Consider the following 11926-nt stretch of genomic DNA (forward strand, 5'->3'; position numbering starts at 1 on the left):
TATATTTAGTTTATACAAGGTAGTTATACAACTAATTTCTCTAGCTAATTGCACAGAAAGGTTTGTGCCAATATTGTTTGGATAATGAAATGCTGATATCTTGTATTCTGAGTAACTAATTTAAAGATAACAAGCAATGTATTAACCATTGTTACCCTATTATGTTGTTTTGAATTTTGTTTTATTGTTTTCCCTTTAAAAAAAAAGAATTATGGTCCACACAAAAGTGATAAAAAATTGCAAGCACCAAAATTCAGAAAACATTTATTTTGGGAAACCCACTTTCTAAGGCCCCTCCTGTCCCTCTCAGACAGAAGCTTTTCTTTCAATAAATTCTTCTCACTCTTAGAAAAAAGAAAGAAAAACATTTATTTCATCTGAGTACACCGAGTACATCTGTTATAACACGACATATTAAATTATGAAAATTCACATTAGACACAACCACCTGTACTCATTATCCCATGCACATTATTCGTATGTTGTGTCTGCATTCTGATTTGTCATTCAGCAATAAGTCTGAGTTCATCTGTTTGCATAGGCATTGATCTCCTGTCCAAAGGTACCCGCTTGGATATTTACAAATACTTATTCTTTATATTATCACTTAAGTATTAATGTCAATAATATTTAGTTATACGTTAATTATTTTATAATTCAGTACCTCTGATACGCGTTGCAACAGACATACTAAATGCCTTTGTCTGACTAATGATCTTAACTGGGACTTATTTTGGGGGTAGGTATCATAGTATTCTGGTTAGATCTTATTATGAGGGAAATACACTATTTTAAAAAATTAATCTTACATTTTTCTAAAATTCACACTAAAATGCAAATTTTTGTTGTTAACTCTAAATCTCAAATTGGAGTAAGTTACACTTTAGGCAAAGTCACTCAAAATTTACTTGGCCAACTAAAAAGATTTACAGTTATAAATCTATGTTTGCCAGAAGTTCACAAAAGCATCAACTCCACTTAGATGGGGCTTTTGAAATGGAAAAGTGATTACCACGTCATACATTTTATAGTTTAACTTCTACCATCTCTTCTAGCCTCACACCACTTTTATGATACATCCAAAATAGGGAACAGAACAGCCATCCCCTACAAAAAAAAACAAAACAAAACAAACAAAAAGACTTCCTAGAGTCCTTTGTTTGTATAGCTTTAAATCCTACAGCAGTGGTGGCAAATCTTTTAGAGCTTTCAAAAAATAAAAGCAGCCCACTGTGGCACACATGCCATAGGTTTGCCACCACTGTCCTGAGTATGAGTGCTTTATTAAATAATAAGGATGACTATACCTGCTGGCAAATTGCAGGAAGAAATTTTGCTGTTGTAGTACAATAGAGAAAATTATATTTTGAAAGGAAAGGTGCACATTCCTCTTCTACAGAAACATATTTGCCATGTCCAGAAGAGCCAGTAAGTACCACTGCAATCAGTATGCAGAGTGCTCTTGGCCCAAGTCACAGGTTCTTCTAACAGGAAGGCTGAGTGGGAGTTGGAAAGCAATTGATGGAAACAGGACTGAAGTGTTGGTTCCATTCATTATCCAGTAACCACCTCTGCAGTCTTAACATTTAGTGCCAATTGCAAGTACCTGGTTGTCATTCAATAGGAGATAGTGTCTAACAAGCCACCTTTCTATACATAGATGATTACAAGCATTCCTGCTAAAACCTTGTCTGGTCTGAGATTTTATAAACTCTACTGATCAGAGATTTCAAGAGCTATCACAGTGAAATCCCTATCAAAAAGTTCTTCTAAACCCTCCCTCGTGCTTCTTTTTATTCAGTGGTGGTGGTACCGGCACTCAAACCCAGAGGAGCTCTACCACTGAACTACAGCGTCAGCCCTTTTAATTTTTTATTTTGAGACAGTGTCACACTAACTTGTGATCCTTCTAACTCAGCCTCCTAAGTAGCTGGGATTAGAGAAGTATGCCACCACACCCACTCAATGACTTTCTGAATCAATACTAGACTCAAGAACTAAATATACAAATATATTAATTTCAGTAAACACTTTAAAATTATTTCTATGTAATACACTTTTATAAAGTAGTCAAAAACTCACAACCAGTATTTGTTTTCCTGACTACAAAAACACATGTACTTCTTAAAATCCTGCATAGTTGGAGCTGAGGATATAGCTCATTGGCAAGCACAAGGTCCTGAATTTGATTCCCAGTACCCTCCCCGACAAAAATCCTGCATAGCATATATATTCACAATCTAGGATCACAGGAAAGTAAATTTACTCAACACGATGCCTTTAGGTGTTTTTTGTTTTTGTTTTTGTTTTTTTGTACCAGGGATTGAACACAAGACTTACGCTTGCCAGGTAGGTGCTTGTGCCACTAAGCTATATCTTCGGCCCTATGTGTTTTATTTAATGAGTCATATTTGATAAATTATTAATATTTGATTGACTATTATAAAAGTGACTTTCAAATTTAGGAACTGTTTTTCATGATGAATTTACTTAGTCCTCCAAGGAAATAATTCACTTTTATACTTTATAATTACAAGAGGATACATATTTCTTGTAAAAGTTAAGTTATGAGAGTGATACTTAAAAGTTAAGTTATGAGAGTGATACTTAAGGTACAAAACACAGTTCCCCTATGTTTCACCCCCATCCCCTGTTAACAACCAATAATAATTTGAAATACGCTCCCACAGATTTTATTTTCTACATATACGATTTAGGCAAGTTTTCACAAGAATTATGGCTTGGGGAAAGCGAAAAGGAAAGCAGAAATGGGAGAAAGTCTTTTATAGAAGATGCCTGTTAATGCTAAAATGTTTAAATGCAAAAGAAAGACTATAAAATATACAGTCTAAAAAACATCAGAAAAAGTATTCATCAGGGTACTGTAAATCAAAACCATAGTGAAAAAGCACTTTATATCTACTAGGATAGCGACATCAAAAAGACAATAACAATATGGAAAACTTAGAACCTTCCTACACTGCTGGTGGGAATAAAGTGGCAAAGTCTTTCAGAAAACAGTAGGAATTCCTCAAAATGTTAAACACAGTGATGCTACAAGTCTCAGCAATTCTACTCCAAGTATGTAACCAGGAGAAAGGAAAACCTGCACATATCCAAAGCAGGAGTTACTTGAGCCCAGAGTTCAAGGTCAGTCAGGGCAACATAACAAGATCTTGCCTAAAATATATAATTTATATAATATAATTAAAAATATCTTTAGAGACAATGTAGCAAATACATCTCAGTGAAAAACCCAGGAATTAGGTGACTACAAACACTAGCTATGCTCCAAAGGTCTACTAGATGCCAGATGCGGTGGCACGTGCCTGTAATTCCGGCACTCAGGAGCCTGAGGCAGGAAGACTGCCACAAGTTTGAGGCCAGCCTGGGCTACAAAGTGAGTTCAAGGCCAGCCTGAAGTGCATACAAGACTTTGTCTCAAAATGACCAAAAAAAAAGTCTACTAGAAGGACGTGGCATGCTTGAACTACAGAAAAAGGCAAATGGCAAGAAGAGGCTACAATCAAAGAGTAATGCATGAAGCAGAATCTACATGACCTAACGTCCAAATGGTCAAAAGGAGTAACAGCAAAAATAAAGAACTAATAAAGTATCATTACCTGTGCTTGAGCTATAAGGATACAGAAATGAATGATGCAGATCCTGCCTTGAGACGCCAACAGTACAGGAGAGAGGGGCAGATAATTAATAGTCTGTTTCTCTAGCTGTTTCTCTAGCTGTTTCTCTAGCAAAGAGCAGAAGGCACAATTCTAAAAAGAACGAAAAGCTGCCACTTACGGTTACCTTACAATATGCTGGTACTGTTTTCCAAACAGTACTTCTGTCATTCCCTCTAATAAAGTATCATCACCTTAAAATAACCAACTGGCTAATGACGCCATTAACCAAAGAGCAGAAGGCACAAGGGGAAGCTGATTCAAGAGTCAACAAAGAAAAGGTTCAGGAGCCTTAACTGATTAAACTGGATGTGTTCATTTCATTACCCTTGCTCGTTTTGTTTCTCACTCTGTTGTTAAGGTTTCTCACTCTGTTGCCCAGGCTGGTCTCCAACTCCTGGGCTCAACCCATCTTCCTGCCTCAGCCTCCCTAGTAGTTGTGACTACGGGCCTATGCCACAACACCCAGTTTACCCTCTTTATAAGTAAACATGCATATAACAAGGAGTTAAAAATCAAGACACTGAGAATCACTACTTTTATACTTTTGAATGTATAATACGTCATAGTGGAAAAAGGAAGATGGAGATAGTAGATTTGGTTTTGGATCTCTTGAGTCGTAGAAGGTGCAGACTTATCACTCTGTACAAGGAGGCTAAAGAAAATGGCCTGGAAATGGTTGAGATAAAAGGATGACACTATGGAAGTCACAGACGTAGATGAGAATGTGTGTCTGCGGAAGGCCATGGGCTGCAGCATGACTAAGGGCCAACTAAAAGGAGAGTCAACTAAAATAAAGGTAATCAAAGACAGATGATTTCACCAACTCCCTTCCCTTTCCCCAACAGACACACGGAAAAAAAATCAATTCTAAAAAGAACGAAAAGCTGCCACTTACGGTTACCTTACAATATGCTGGTACTGTTTTCCAAACAGTACTTCTGTCATTCCATCTTAGATGTACTGTTAGCAGTACTGTTCAGAAGGAGGACCTGAAGATTCTTTTGCATCTGTATTAAGTTAGAAAATACTCTTCGTTTATATCCAAAAAAAATTGAGGAAAAGAGGGTCTGAGGGCAACGTCTCCCTCTTCTTTGGCACCACACTGCTATGTTCGGGCACTGTGCCAGACGTTACCTAATCTCCCTTCATCCTCATAATGAGCCTAGTAGGCAGCTAGAGAAACAGACTATTAATTATCTGCCCTTCTCTCCTGTACTGTTAGCGTCTCAAGGCAGGATCTGCATCATTCATTTCTGTATCCTTATAGCTCAAGCACAGGTAAATATTGCGCTGAGTTAACTTACTAAACAACCACCTGAGGACAGCGTCAAGCAAGCAAACGGGAAAGTTTTAAGAAATGGATGATCAGCAGCGTCAAGGGGTGTAGCACCGAACCGGTACTCCTCGTCCTTATCCAGCGTCTACTGCAAGCAGGGCAATGTGTTGAGCACTATAAATAATAGGAAAATAAGATCTGGTACACATCACAGGGCTTTCTAGGGAGGCACCCGCATCTGAAGTCTCGCTCAGGAAAGCGACCACCAGGGTCAAGCCTGCAAATGCCTACGTTTTACTTGGTTCAGGTAAATCCGAAGGCAGCTTAAAGGGGCACAGAGCACCGTTTCGAAAAACTTCTGATGGAGGGCACTAGACAAAGAAGGGCCGGAGCACATCAGTCCGGGCGATGACAGTCGGCGGCGAGGGAAACAGCTTCCCTCAGGAGCCCCCCGCCCCTCGCAGGGCTGGGGCTGCCCCTCCGTCGTCCGCACCGGGGGAAGCGCACACTTACCGCAAAAGGCACTGCTAAGGCCGTGGCCCTAAAGGGCCGGGGAGTCCGCGAGGCCCCGCGCCTTGGGAGGAAGGCCAGGAAAGCTTGGAGCAGACAGGCAAGCCCAAGCTCACAAACCGACTTCTCGAACAATATAAACTAGGGTCCCAGCACCCAGCGCTGCGACGCTAACTCCCACCAGCTGGAGGACCGACGACTGCCAGCGAACCTTCCGCCCAATGAGGAGACGTCATCACTCGGCGTAGTCCAGCCTTCCCCAGGAGCAAGCACTTCCGCTTCCGGGGCGCTGCGCCGCGTTTCCCCGGCTAGTCCCCGGAAAGGGTTTGCAGTGGCGTTTCTTTCCTTAATGGTTTTTGGCTTCAGTTTTCTAACAGCTGAATAAGTGTGGCAACACAGTTAGTAGTAAAATAGGCTCTCTTGAGATGGAATCTTGAGAAGAAATCAGGCCTAGAGGAGGCACTTTTAAAAAGTCACTTGAAAGCACACGTGGGAACTCCAGGAGGGGGCGGAGCTTAGGGTCCAGAGGGGCGGGGTCCACGCTGGCCGGAGCCGGCCGTCGTTGAGGGGGCGGGGGGGAGTGTGTCTCTTCCTGCGCGTGCGCAGTGCGAATTTCCCTCGCTGCTGCGGGCCTGTGCGACATGGAATTTCGCTCTGCTCGGCGAGCGATACTTCAGTTGCTGGAGGCTGTGGCTCCGGCAGATCGACCGGCGCTGCTGCAGTGGATGCGAACTACGCGTAAGCGACTAGGGCCAGAGGCAAATGATTGGGGCTAGGATGTACTGTGGCGCTGCCCTGGGGACCTAGGCAGGTTAAACCCAAAAGCCTTCCGATGGGGTCGCTACGTTGATCTCTTCTTTCCTTTGGGGTAGGGTTGTCCCCTGGGCCGCTCAGAGTGTCACTTGGGATTCAGTACTGGAAGATTAGGGCCCAGATGGTTTATGATTTCCTTGCAGGCTCCGAACAGGTTTCTGGAGCCGCACTGTGTCTTTCTGAAAGAACGAAAGGGTGGGCTTTAGCCCTCAGCCCCACACCTCACACAAATGGATGCTACTTGAAAAAGCACTTTGCTATCGAGCTTTTAGGTTGTAGAACTACAAACTGACCCCCCCGCGTGACGTCATCTGTAGCTAGTGCATTTGTTTTCTTGACTGTAAAAAAGTTTGCCGGGCCTGGTGGCACACGCCTGTAATCCCAAACACCCTGGGAGGCTGAGGCAGGAGAGTCTTAAATTTAAGCCCAGCCCGGGGAATTTAATAAGTCTCTGAAAATTTAAAAACAAACACAAGGATGGGAATACAGCACAGTACAAAGGAGTTCAATCCCCAGCACCACAAAAAATAAAATAGACCATTTAATAGCGTGGGAGGAGTTAAGAGGAAGGAAGAAAAAAATATTTTGACCTTAAAACTGTTAACATAATTAACAATAGCAATAATGAAAAGCAATAAAATGTTAGAACTGAGGAAATATAATTATATCCAGCAATTGAAGGATGAGATCTCCTCTGACAAGGTAGTGAAAGCACACGAAAAATAGGATAGTCCCTTTTAGGTGGATGTTAATTTTGTAAACTCTACCATTTAGGTGCCAACCTAAAATTGACTTGGACGTCTGATAGTGAAGTTTATCATATGTAAGGTGAGAATAGAAAACCAAAGATACAGCTTCCTATGTCACACGTGCTAGATTATTTTAAGATAGGAATTTCCAAAATATGCTGTCTTCTGACACTTAAACCCATCTTGTCCAGTGCATTCATCAGATCCCAGTCGTTTATAAAACAACAGCAACTACCGTCTGAGTTTTCTGCATTCCTAAGTATAAGACATTTATTCCACAAACTTTTGATTGCCTACAACAGCGCCAGTACTGCCTTGCTCTGGCAATTACAGTTACTGAGGTATCCTTGAACATTTTAGCTTTGTGGAGCAATGTGTAATCTTCCAATTTTTCAAAATCAGGGTGGCTTGAAAGTGTGTTGTGGATGTTAATTTTGTAAAACAAAAAGTCTCAAAATGCCTGACTGAGGAACCCTGCCCCAGCTGCTCTTCCACTGAATGACAATCCCAGGCCTACATTTTTACTTCTTTTTGGTACTGGGGATTGAACCCAGTGGGCCCTGACCTACATTCCCAGCCCTTTTTATTTCAAGACAGAATTTCCCTGAGTTGTAATTGGCTACTGTCTGTTCGTTTGTCATCTATGACCTTGGTGAATTAACTTGTTGGTTTTAGGAATTTCCTGTAAATTTCTTAGAATTTTCTACATGGGTAATCAAATCATCTACAAGTAGGCATTCTTTTCTTTTCTTTCAGGCTGTCTGCTTTTTATTTCCTTTTACCTTATTGTGCTGGCTAGTACTATTGCCGTTGCTATGTTGAGTAAGAGTAGCAAGAGTAAAACTCCCTTCCCTGTTCTCAATCTTAGTGGGAAAGCATTGAGCTTTTCACCATTAAGTACACTATTAGTTGTAGAGTTTATTTTTTTTTTTTTTGTCTTTTTGTCTTTTTGAGACAGGGTCTTGCTATGCAGTTCAGGCTGGCTTTGAGCTCACTTTGTAGCCCAGGCTGGTCTCAAACTTGCATCGATCCTCCTGCCTCAGCCTCCTGAGTGCTAGGATTGCAGGCATGTGCCACCACACCCAGCTGAGTTTATCTTTTTTAATGTGCTATATTTCAGAGAGCTCCTTCATATTCCACCCTCACCCCCATCCCATACTGGGAATGGCACGCAGGGCCTTCATATTGAGCTATAGCCTCAGCCATTTTATGTTTTATTTTGAGACAGGGTCTCAATATGCAGTTCAGGTTGGCCTTGAACTGTATGTAGCCCAGGCTGGCCTCAAACTTATTTGGATCCTCCTGCCTCAGCCTCCCAAGTGCTAGGATTACAAGCATGCACTACCATGCCCAGTTTAGCTCCCTTGTGTACTTAGTTTGAGAGCATTTTCCTTGTGAATTGGTGTTGGACTTTGTCAAATGCTTTTCTGCATCAATTAATAGGTTTGTATTATTTTTCCTCTTTAGCTTATTGATTTAGTGGATTATGTTGGTTTTCTTTTTTGTTTAGTGGATTACATTTACTTTCAATTACTGAATGACAATCAGTCATTATTTTCAATTACTGAATGACAACGTCAACTCAGGGAAATTCTGTCTTGAAATGAAAAGGCCTGGGAATGTAGGTCAGGGCTCACTGGGTTCAATCTCCAGTACCAAAAAGAAGTAAAAATGTAGGCCTGGAATTGCCATTCAGTGGAAGAGCAGCTGGGGCACGGTTCCTCAGTCAGTCATACTGAGAATCTGAACCAGCCTTGCATCTCTGGAACAAATCCCATTTGGTTATAAGTTTTATAGAGTGCTAAATTCAATTTCCCACAATTTAGTTGTGGGTTTTTACATTTAAATTCAAAACAGATATTGTCTGTGGTTTTCTTTTTTTGTATTTTGGTTTTGATATCTGGGTAATATTGGCCTTATAAAATGAGTTTGGCAGTATTGCCTTTTCTGCTGTTTTCTGGAAAGGACTGTAAATTTGGTATTAATTCTTTCTTAAATATTTGACAAAAAAAAAATTTGGCGAAATTCCCCTGTGAAATCATCTTGCCTAGAGATTTCTTTTGAGAGCTTTTTAGTTATGAACTCAATTTCTTTATTTGCTGTGGGACTATTACAGACTATTTGTTTCATTTTGCTGGACTTTTGGTAGTTTGTTGTTTTTGAGGAAATAGTCCGTTCTTCTAAATTGTTGAATGTATGCATGTAAGTTATTTATAATCCCTTATTTTCCTTTTAATGGCTACAGGATTGCTACTGATAGCACCCTTCTTTTATTACTAACATATTTTAGTTCTTTTTCTCCTTGCTGAGACAAAATACTCATACCCAAAATTAAAGGAGGAAGGGTTTTATCTTAGCTCACAGTTTGTAGAGGTTTCAGTTTATAGTTGGCTGGCTCCAAGGCAGAGTGGCATAGCAGAAGGGCATTGCAGAGGAGAAACAGTTCCTGGCAGGCAGAAAGTAGCAAGTAGTAAAGTAGCAAACCAGGAAGCAACAACAGGAGCCCTCTTTCTGTCCCCTATATTCCGTCCAGGCTACACGCTCTTAGGACAGGTAGCATTCACACTCAGGGTGGACCTTCCCATTATCCATGGCCAGAATTATGCTAATCAATCAGTGAATCAAATTACTAATCACACACCCTTGATCCCAGCATTGTACACTTAATCCCAGCATCACACACGGTAGATCCAGCCACTTCTGAAAAGCCCCGTCTATGACCACATGAGGCTTTGGGGGGAAATCTATATACAAATATAATATTAGTTATTTGGGCCTTTTATCTATTTGTCTTTGTCAGTGTTAGTAAAAGTTATCAATTTTTAAATTTTTTTAAGTCAGCCGTAGTGGCACAAAGTTGTAATCCCAGTACTTTAAATGCTGAGGTAGGAGGATCGAGTTTGAGGCCAGTCTGGGTTTCATGGCGAGACCTAGTCTCAAAAAATATGTGTGTGTGTGTCTGTGTATGTGTCTGTGTGTGTCTCTGTGTGTGTGTGTGTGTGTGTCTGTGTGTGTGAGTTTTGTTTTGTTTCATTTTCAAAGAACCAAGTTTTCTTCCTTGACTTCTGCTGTTGTACTTATTTCCTTCTAGTTTGGGTTTCTTTTCCTCCTAGTTTCTTTAAATAGAAATTTAGATGATTGATTTGAACTCTTTCCTGTTGTCAAATAAATTTAGTCCTATAGTTTTCTCTCTCAGCACTGAATTAGCTGAATCCCACAAATGTTGGTATGCTGTATTTTTATTTTCATTCAGTTCTATGTATTTTGTTTTTGTTTTTTTGTTTTTTGTTTTTTTTTTCCTGGTACCAGGAATCAAACTCACAACCTCACACTTGCCAGGCAGGCGCTGTGCTGCTGAGCTAAATCCCCAGAAAGTTCTATGTATTTTTAAATTCCTTTAAAGTTTCTTCTTTGGCTACTGGATTATTCAAAAGTGTGTCATTAGCCCAGTGTGGTAGATGATTTTAATCCCAGTGCTGTGGGAAACTGAGGTCAGAGGATCACAAGTTTGAGCATAGCCTGGGCAGTTTATCAATCCAGAGAGACCCTATCTTGAAATAAAAAAAAGAACTGGAGGGTGAAGGCCCCTATACCACTAAAAAAAGTGTATTGTTTAACTTCTAAATCCTTAGAAATTTGCCTGTTGTCTTTCTGTGATTGATGTCTACTTTGACTCCATTATGGTCAAAGAAGACACTCTTGATTTCATTTCTTTTGAATTTTTTTTTTCTGACCTGCAGAATGGCTTATACTGGTGAATATTTATGGGTGCTTGGAAAAAACTTTTCTGCTGTTTAGTGAAGTGCTATTTGTTAGATCTTATTGGTTCATGATGTTTTTCACTTCTATTTAGCTTTGCTGATTTTATGTCTCTTTTTTTGTCAGTTGCTGAGAGTGAGGTGAAGTCTCCAGCTATAATTATATATTGGTTTCCCATTATGGCTCTGTTAGTTTGCTTTAGGCATTTTGAAGTTTTGTTATTGATGTGTGCACATTTAGAATTGGTTTGTTTTCTTGGTGAATTGATCTTTTTTATTATTATATAATATTCCTGTTGTCCCTATTAATGTTTTCCCTTGAACTCTTTCAATTAATATAAGCAGTGTTTTGTTTTGTTTTGTTTTGTTTTTGAATTAGAGCTGTGTGGTCTAGATTGGTCTTAAATGCAGTAGATCTCCCACTTCAGCATACAGAATAACGTGTACTATATGCGTGCACCACCATATCTGGCTTTATTTTCTTTCTCTGTCTTTGCCTCTTGTCGCCTGCTGAGGATTGAATGTCAATCCTTTTTATTTTGAGGCAGGGTCTCACTAAATTGCCCCAGTGGGACTTGAACTTGTGATCTTTTTGCCTCAGCCTCCCAAGTATTGGGATTACAGATCTGTTAACCTCACTAGATATTGAACCCAGGGATTCACATATACAAGGCAGGCACTCTACCCGTGAGCTACATCCTCAACTATCTTAAATTTTTACATTTACTCTAACTGCATGATTAGATTTGAAGTGACTTTCTGGTTGACAGCATATAGTTGGGTTGTGTTTTGAAAATCCACTTTGCCAGTCTTTGTTTTTTGTTCTGGGTTCTTTTGGAGGTTTTTTTTGTTTTTGTTATTTATTTATTTAGTTTTCAGACGGGGTTTCGCTGTACAGTTCAGGCTGGCCTTGAACTCACTTTGTAGCCCAGGGCTAGCCTTGAACTTGCAGCAGTCCTCCTGCCTCAACATCCCCAGTGCTGGGATTACAGATATGCATCATCACACTTGGCCTCAGTCTTTGTCTTTTGATGTACATTTAAAGTCATAATTGATAAATTACAGCTTACATCTGTCACTTTATTTGTAGTGTTTCTGAGCATATCTCCTTATATAATATTCTCTGTAGTTGCTTTA

General features: G+C 40.1%; 2 protein-coding genes across 2 annotated transcripts in view; one reads left to right on the top strand and one right to left on the bottom strand.

Moving 5' to 3' along the window:
* The window catches only part of Srp54 (signal recognition particle 54kDa), a 39126-nt gene extending 33402 nt beyond the window's left edge, over positions 1 to 5724 (bottom strand). Inside the window, exon 1 of the mRNA XM_005376933.2 lies at positions 5473 to 5724. The gene's annotated coding sequence lies outside the window, so the exon portion shown is untranslated. The remainder of the gene's footprint in view (positions 1 to 5472) is intronic.
* Positions 5725 to 5986: 262 nt separating this feature from the next.
* The window catches only part of LOC102005904, a 32638-nt gene continuing 26698 nt past the window's right edge, over positions 5987 to 11926 (top strand). Inside the window, exon 1 of the mRNA XM_005376937.2 lies at positions 5987 to 6207. Within this exon, the coding sequence (XP_005376994.1) occupies positions 6111 to 6207 (97 nt within the window). The 5' untranslated portion in view covers positions 5987 to 6110. The remainder of the gene's footprint in view (positions 6208 to 11926) is intronic.

The sequence above is a fragment of the Chinchilla lanigera genome, unplaced genomic scaffold, assembly GCF_000276665.1.
Source record: "Chinchilla lanigera isolate Chin_1 unplaced genomic scaffold, ChiLan1.0 scaffold00008, whole genome shotgun sequence".
NCBI lineage: Eukaryota > Metazoa > Chordata > Mammalia > Rodentia > Chinchillidae > Chinchilla > Chinchilla lanigera.